At 45.0% G+C, this 8,382-nt stretch overlaps 1 protein-coding gene across 1 annotated transcript; it reads left to right on the top strand.

Moving 5' to 3' along the window:
* The first annotated feature begins 225 nt into the window (after positions 1-225).
* Positions 226-4,167, top strand: LOC119792650 (uncharacterized protein K02A2.6-like). The gene has a single exon (XM_038299378.1). The coding sequence runs from the start codon at positions 226-228 to the stop codon at positions 4,165-4,167; it is 3,942 nt and encodes a 1,313-aa protein (XP_038155306.1).
* The last annotated feature ends 4,215 nt before the right edge of the window (positions 4,168-8,382 follow it).

Consider the following 8,382-nt stretch of genomic DNA (forward strand, 5'->3'; position numbering starts at 1 on the left):
GTATCAGGCTATCTGTGCATAGGAACCTTTGTACTGTATTGTGTTGGGCGGGGGGAACAAATAAAGGGTGTACCTGCTAAGTTGAAGAGTGGTCACGCGTGCTTCTGTGTCGCCTCAACATATTGTTATATATACATATCGGAGAACAGAACATGGTGTCAGAAGTATAGACTACTCAGCGAAGAGAAAACTGACGGCTGAACATAATAATAATAATTCAACGTCATGAACCAGTTTCAAGTCGCCCCGCCGGAAAAATTCACGTTCAGAGCAGAAGACTGGACGAAATGGATAAAGCGTTTCGAGAGGTTTCGCATCGCGTCTGGTTTGGAGACACAAGCGGACGAAAACCAAGTAAATACGCTGATATACACCATGGGGGACGAGGCAGAAGATATACTGGTTTCCCTGCATCTGACTCCACAAGAAGCGAGTGAGTACGACACAGTTAAGGGACGGCTGGATGCTCACTTCGTAGCCCGCAGGAACGTTATATTTGAGCGGGCTAAATTTAATCAGCGACAACAGGAGACGGGTGAGTCCATTGACGGCTTTCACACCGCGTTACACTGTCTGGCTGAATACTGTGGATACGGGACGCTGCATGATGAGATGGTGCGGGACAGATTCGTCGTGGGTCTGAGAGATAAAAGACTATCAGAACAGTTACAAATGGACCCTGAACTGACGCTAGAGAAAGCGTTAAACAGAGCCCGTCAGAGCGAGCTAGTGAAAAAGCAACAGGAGATGCTTCATGCTAACTTTAAGTCAGACGTAGCTGGCGCGCAGTTGGACCGCGTTCACGCGAGCGGGAGCGTGCGGCCTAGACAGCCGAAGGCGCCGCCCAAATATGTCGTCACAAAAGCAAGACAGGATAAAAAGGCACAGTGCAGAAGATGCGGTGACACGAAAGGACACAGTATGCAGCAATGCCCTGCTAGAGAAGCAGCCTGCAATTATTGTGGGAAAAAGGGACATTTTGCTAGGGTCTGCAGAAATAAAAAAATATGTGAAGTGAATGCTGGGTTTGCCACAGAAAGCACAGAGACAAATAATGATGTTGCTTTCCTGGGATCACTTTCTGCAGAAGTTAAAGACAATCCATGGATGATGGACATTCTGGTGGACAAACATAAGACTGTATTTAAAATTGACACAGGAGCTGATGTCACTGCTGTCCCAGAAACACTGTATTCTCAGCGCCAATTTGGTAAGTTAGAGAAACCAAAGAAAATCCTGCAGGGACCAGGAGGTACTGGATTAAAGGTGAAAGGCATGTTTACAGCAACACTCAGCAACAACAGTGTTAGTACTGAGGAGGACATTTATGTTGTGAAGGATTTATGTACATCATTGCTGAGTGGGCGTGCTGCAATGGCATTAAAATTAGTTGCCAGGGTGAACCAAATAAGTTTGGACTCCATTGATGCTGTGAAGCAGGAGTTTCCTAAACTTTTCAGAGGACTAGGACTGATGGAGGGCGAGTATAACATTGTTCTGTCACCTGATGCGCAGCCTTTCTCCCTCTCAACGCCGAGGCGCATATCCCTCCCCCTACTGCCGAAGGTTAAAGAGGAGCTCAACCGTATGCAGCAGGAAGGGGTCATCACCAAAGTGGAGGAGCCAACAGACTGGTGTGCACCTATGGTGGTTGTCCCTAAGAGCTCTGGCAAGGTGAGGATATGCATTGATCTCACAGAACTGAATAAATATGTCATGAGAGAAAAACACCCACTGCCATCAGTTGAGCACACGCTCGGACAGCTAGCAGGAGCAAAAGTGTTCTCCAAATTGGATGCCAATGCTGGATTCTGGCAGATTCCACTGTCAAGGGAGTCTTCCCTGCTCACCACCTTCATTACACCTTTTGGGCGCTATTGCTACAATCGGCTCTGCTTTGGGATTTCATCAGCACCAGAGCACTTCCAGAAACGCATGACACGGATTCTAGAGGGCCTGGATGGAGTCCTTTGTCAGATGGATGATGTCCTCATCTGGGGGACGACACAGCAGGAGCACGATGAAAGACTGAGGAAGGCACTGTTTCGACTCCAGGAAGCGAAAGTAACACTGAATGACAAATGTGAGTTTTCTAAACGCAGCATAAAGTTCTTGGGACAAATTATTGATGCATCAGGAGTGAGTCCAGACCCTGATAAAGTGAGTGCTATAAGAGCCATGGAGGAGCCCAAAAATATAAGCGAGGTGAGACGCTTCCTGGGTATGGTGAACCATCTTGGGAAGTTCCTCCCACACCTGGCAGAGAAAACCCGACCGTTGAGAGATCTTCTGAAGAAGTCAAACATGTGGTTATGGGGTCCACCACAGCAACGAGCTTTCGACGCCATTAAAACAGATCTGACGACACCACCAGGACTAGCGTTGTATGACCCGAATGCAGAGACATGCGTTTCAGCAGATGCATCATCGTATGGACTCGGTGCAGTTCTTCTCCAGAAACACCCTGATACAGGATGGAGGCCAGTGGCATATGCATCACGGTCTCTCAGCGAGACAGAGCAGAGGTATGCTCAGATTGAGAAAGAGGCTCTCGCTTCAACATGGGCCTGTGAGAGGTTCGCAGAGTTTCTGATCGGGAAGAGGTTCCACATTGAAACCGATCATAAGCCGTTAGTCCCGCTGCTGGGGTCGAAGAGTCTAAATGAGCTTCCTCCTCGCATACAGCGACTGCGAATGAGACTAATGAGATTTTCCTACAGTATTTCCCATGTGGCTGGCAAAAATATCGCTACAGCTGATGTCTTGTCTAGAGCTCCAATCCTCAACGAGTTGGGAGGACTGCAAGAAGAGGAGGTCAACTTGTACGTTGACTCAGTCGTTGCATGTTTACCTGCCACGGAACCACGACTGAGGGAAATCCAGAGACATCAGGATGGCGACAGTGTACTCCAACAGCTGAAAAAGTTCTGTGTGGACGGATGGCCAGATAAATACTCTATTGAAAAAGGTTTCCAGCCTTATCTGCCGTTTTCAGGGGAACTTACTGTCCAAAATGGTCTGCTTCTGTATGGTAGCAGAATAGTGATTCCAGCTTCTCTCAGGAAGGACATTCTATCGAAGCTGCATGAGGGTCACTTGGGGATAACTAAATGTAGAGAAAGGGCCAAACATTCAGTGTGGTGGCCAGGTCTCAGCAGTGAGCTGATTAAGCTGTTGGAGACCTGTGACACATGTTGTCGGGAGAGAACTAAACACAAAGAGCCACTACTGTCCACTGAATTTCCACAAAGACCATGGGTCATGGTGGGAGCTGATCTATTCCAGTTTAAGGACAAACAATACTTGATTGTTGTGGATTATTTTTCCAGATTCTTTGAAGTTGTAAAACTTACATCCACAACATCTGAGGGAGTGATCGAACACTGTAAGTCCATCTTTGCACGCCATGGCATACCAGAACGTCTCCGTTCTGATAATGGGCCACAGTTTGCTTCGGATTCCTTCAAAAGATTTGCACAAGAATGGGGTTTCAGTCATGAAACATCCAGCCCAAATTTCCCTCAAAGCAACGGGGAGGCTGAGAGAGCTGTCAGAACTGTCAAGAATCTCCTTAAAAAGGCGGGGGATCCGTATCTTGCTCTTATGGCCTACCGTTCAGCTCCATTAGCGAATGGATTCAGTCCAACTGAGCTTCTCATGGGAAGGAGGATAAGGACAACTGTTCCTGTTACTCAGTCGCAGCTAACGCCAAAGACGATTGATGTGGAAAAGCTGAGGACTGCGGAGAACAACTACAGGCAGAAACAAACACAAAACTACAACCGGAGGCACCGGGCACGCAACATGTCACTCCTACGTCCAGGGGCGAATGTGTGGGTGACAGATCTGCAAACCAGAGGAACAGTGGTGTCTGGAGCAGGGTCGCCTCGATCCTACATCATCGAGACACCCAGAGGCAAGCTGAGAAGGAATAGCTACCATCTTTCACACACTCCGGGAGCAGCCAAAACATCTGTTGTTACACCTGAGACTTCTGCTGTTCCACACGAGACATTACCTGAAGAAAATCTTAACAATTCTTCACACACACCGGTTCCAGATGAAGACCAGCAGGAGGATAGCCATCAGACTCCACCACATGAGAGTCGAGTTTCACTGAGGAACAGGAGACCTCCAGCCTATCTGGATGATTATATTCGTTCATAGGAACTGAGTGAGTTTTCTGCATGGGGCAGAATAATCCCCACACTCAGATAGAGGATTTGGGTAGTCCACCCCTCCCTCTTAGTAGCTAAAGTTAAATGTTATAGAGATTGCTCTGATGTTCTGAGATTGATCTATATCTTTGTTCTAATGCTGGGTCTGTGACCGGAAAGACATTTAAGTTTGTGCAATGTTAGTGTAAACTAAATAAGCAGTAATAAGTTAGTGTTCTAGCACATTCTGCTGTGGAGAAGTATTAGTAAGATACTGAGTTAATCTTGGTTATTTCACAGGATGCATCTTTCTGGTGTGTAATTTAAGTTTACATTTCTACATGTTCTTACGTAGACCCTCATAACAAATCCTATTCAGAAAGGGGGATGTAGTATCAGGCTATCTGTGCATAGGAACCTTTGTACTGTATTGTGTTGGGCGGGGGGAACAAATAAAGGGTGTACCTGCTAAGTTGAAGAGTGGTCACGCGTGCTTCTGTGTCGCCTCAACATATTGTTATATATACATATTGGAGAACAGAACATTGGGAATTGGCGCTATATAATTAAACTGAATTGAATTAAAATTCCACCAAAAGCTATCAGATACACTATATTGCCAAAAGTATTTGCTCACCTGCCTTGACTCACATATGAGCTTAAGTGACATCCCGTTCCTAATCCATAGGGTTCAATATGACGTCGGTCCACCCTTTGCAGCTAGAACAGCTTCAACTCTTCTGGGAAGGCTGTCCACAAGGTTTAGGAGTGTGTTTATGGGAATTTTTGACCATTCTTCCAGAAGCGCATTTGTGAGGTCGCACACTGATGTTGGACGAGAAGGCCTGGCTCTCAGTCTCCGCTCTAATTCATCCCAAAGGTGTTCTATCGGGTTGAGGTCAGGACTCTGTGCAGGCCAGTCAAGTTCATCCACACCAGACTCTGTCATCCATGTCTTTATGGACCTTGCTTTGTGCACTGGTGCACAGTCATGTTGGAAGAGGAAGGGGCCAGCTCCAAACTGTTCCCACAAAGTTGGGAGCATGGAATTGTCCAAAATGTCTTGGTATGCTGAAGCATTCAGAGTTCCTTTCACTGGAACTAAGGGGCCAAGCCCAGCTCCTGAAAAACAACCCCACACCATAATCCCCCCTCCACAAAACTTTACACTTGGCACAATGCAGTCAGACAAGTACCGTTCTCCTGGCAACCGCCAAACCCAGACCCGTCCATCAGATTGCCAGATGGAGAAGCGCGATTCGTCACTCCAGAGAACGCGTCTCCACTGCTCTAGAGTCCAGTGGCGGCGTGCTTTACACCACCGCATCCGACGCTTTGCATTGCACTTGGTGATGTATGGCTTGGATGCAGCTGCTCGACCATGGAAACCCATTCCATGAAGCTCTCTGCGCACTGTTCTTGAGCTAATCTGAAGGCCACATGAAGTTTGGAGGTCTGTAGTGATTGACTCTGCAGAAAGTTGGCGACCTCTTCGCACTATGCGCGTCAGCATCCGCTGACCCCGCTCCGTCAGTTTACGTGGCCTACCACTTCGTGGCTGAGTTGCTGTCGTTCCCAAACACTTCCATTTTCTTATAATACAGCTGACAGTTGACTGTGGAATATTTAGGAGCGAGGAAATTTCACGACTGGATTTGTTGCACAGGTGGCATCCTATCACAGTTCCACGCTGGAATTCACTGAGCTCCTGAGAGCGACCCATTCTTTCACAAATGTTTGTAAAAACAGTCTGCATGCCTAGGTGCTTGAATTTATACACCTGTGGCCATGGAAGTGATTGGAACACCTGATTCCAATAATTTGGATGGGTGAGCAAATACTTTTGGCAATATAGTGTATGCGCCATAATATAGCTGTTTTTATTGTATTTGTTTCTGCTCTGTGTGTATTTTTCATATCCTTCTGACTCTTCTTTGATGTAACGTTGATCCTATTTGTTATGACATTTTTTCTCTCAGTCTCTCAGTCAAAGTCTAATCTGTTGATAGCAATATACATCTTTCTGTTCTGAGCAGTTTTCCTTTTATTGTTGACTTCAGTAATCTTTTGTTTAGTGATATAAATGTCTAATTTGATAAAAGTAAGGATTTATTAGCACTATTGTGTGAAGTGATGGTGCAGTGTAAAGTGCTAACTTGCTGCTAAGTCATTTATGACCACAGGGAGGTTACAGTAAAAGCTCAGTGGGGAAGTCCATGCATCTATACTGTAAAGCTTATCTATACATCTCCAGCTGACAAGAGGATAAAAGCACTTCCATCCTTTAGTAACACAGAACTTCCTGTTAAGAGCCCATCATTAGGCTCCTCGCAAGCTTTTAAGTTCCATCAGAGATGCAAGGCAGTCAAGCAGTTTTGCTGCCTTATCAGTGGCTTCACCTAAACACAGTCACATGACCTGAGGGTAAACAGAGATAAACAGCTGCAGCTTTCAAAAGAAGAGCTGCAGGTTGAGGCAGCTGCAACCACATCACATCAGGTTTTACCCAACTTTGGGCTCGGTTTTGTGTCTGCGCTGATCCCGCCCTTTCAAAAAAGTGGAATGTGTTCAGCTTTGTGCTTTCAGTTACATTAAACCTTTGGAGTGGAAGGAGAAATCAGAGCTGCTGCTGCTCCTCCTCCAACTAATCCTTCCAGCAGCGCTCCTCCTTAGATGGTTAATCGACTTGCAAGTTGTTCCTTATAAAAGCCTCTTGCATAGTTTCCCACCATTATCTCTCTTTTTTTTCTTTTTTTTTGACTCATAGTTCTATCAGAAGTTACTGCAATAAAGACTCAGTTAAAATAATATTTGATCAGACACAGGAGGGAGGATTCATTACTTTCATTTTACTATAGCACTCAGTTCATATAAATAGTCTAATTACTGTACAGTGACTGATCAGAGTTCAAATGAATATCATGAAGAGTAACAGTAAGATAAACAGCTGTGCTTTAAGATCAATTCAGTTCAACTGTGGCTGTTTTGAAAAACTTGTAATGGTGGCACAATTTACAAAGCAAATGTCTCTGAAAGTGACAACAACACTGATTACAGTTTGTTTAGACATAGAAGTATTTGAAATTATAATACATTTTTTGCCAGTTTTAGTCTGTGAGGCAGACACCCTGTCTACTTTTAAGGCTAGGCTTAAAACTTTCCTTTTTGATAAAGCTTATAGTTAGAGTGGCTCAGGTTATCCTGAGCTATCTCTATAGTTATGCTGCTATAGGCTTAGACTGCTGGAGGACATAGGGAGCCCTTTTTCATCATTTTGCTTCATTCTATCTCTGTTCTCCCACTCAGGAGAATCTGTTAGTTCAATCTCTAACGTTCTGCTCTCTCTGCTTTTTCTCATAGTAGCTTCATCTGGTCTGTTCCTGATTGGCTGTGACTCCATCCTGGAGAGAAATATCACCCGTGCTGCTGCCATCAACACCCTTGTTTTATAGATGTTGGAGATCGGCCTGTTTCTCTGACTGACTAACTGGATGTGCTCTCTTTGATCCTCTGACATGGGAGCTGGCTTGAAGCTCGTCTGCCTAGCTGTGTGTTTCCTGGACGGGGCCACCTTTTACAGTTTCTGTTTGTATCTCTGCTTCTATTTCCATGTCTGCTACTGTCTCCCAGTCAGCCTCAGCAGATGGCCCCTCACACAGAGCTTGGTTCTGCTGGAGGTTTCGTCCTGTTAAAAGGGAGGTTTTCCTCCCCACTGTCGCTACAAGCATGCTGTGTGTGAGGGATTACCTTTGAGTTAATGAGTCGATGCAATCAACTGGTTTTCCTTACACAGAAAACTTTGAATCAATCTCACTTTATGATCTGGTGAACTGTAAAGTGCCTTGAGATTATATGTGTCGTGAATTAGCGCTATATGAATAAGCTGAAAGGAATTCAATTGAATTGTCCTTCTTATTGGTCCATTTTACGGGAGCAAGCCACAGACATTTTTGCAGTCAGTACCGTAAATTCACATTTGATGAGTTTATTCTAAAACCACTGACTTTAGGTTTAGGTTTTTATCCACCTACGTTAGGATTAGGGTTCCCCCTCCTGAGGGGGGAGTATTAAGCCTGCAGACCTTAGATCTTTATCTCCTTTAAAACTTGAATATAAAACCTTTATTTTGTGTATTACATAAAAGGAAAAAAAATAGAGACAATCAAGTAAACAGCGAATAGTATTTAAACATCTCAGTAAACAGTGGTCAGGAGCCATTTATGTT

Source organism: Cyprinodon tularosa, unplaced genomic scaffold (genome assembly GCF_016077235.1).
Source record: "Cyprinodon tularosa strain WSP-4 unplaced genomic scaffold, ASM1607723v1 ctg428, whole genome shotgun sequence".
Taxonomy (NCBI): domain Eukaryota; kingdom Metazoa; phylum Chordata; class Actinopteri; order Cyprinodontiformes; family Cyprinodontidae; genus Cyprinodon; species Cyprinodon tularosa.

Excerpts from the sequence above, each read along its gene's own strand:
- LOC119792650 (XM_038299378.1), top strand. The coding sequence starts at position 226 with ATGAACCAGTTTCAAGTCGCCCCGCCGGAAAAATTCACGTTCAGAGCA.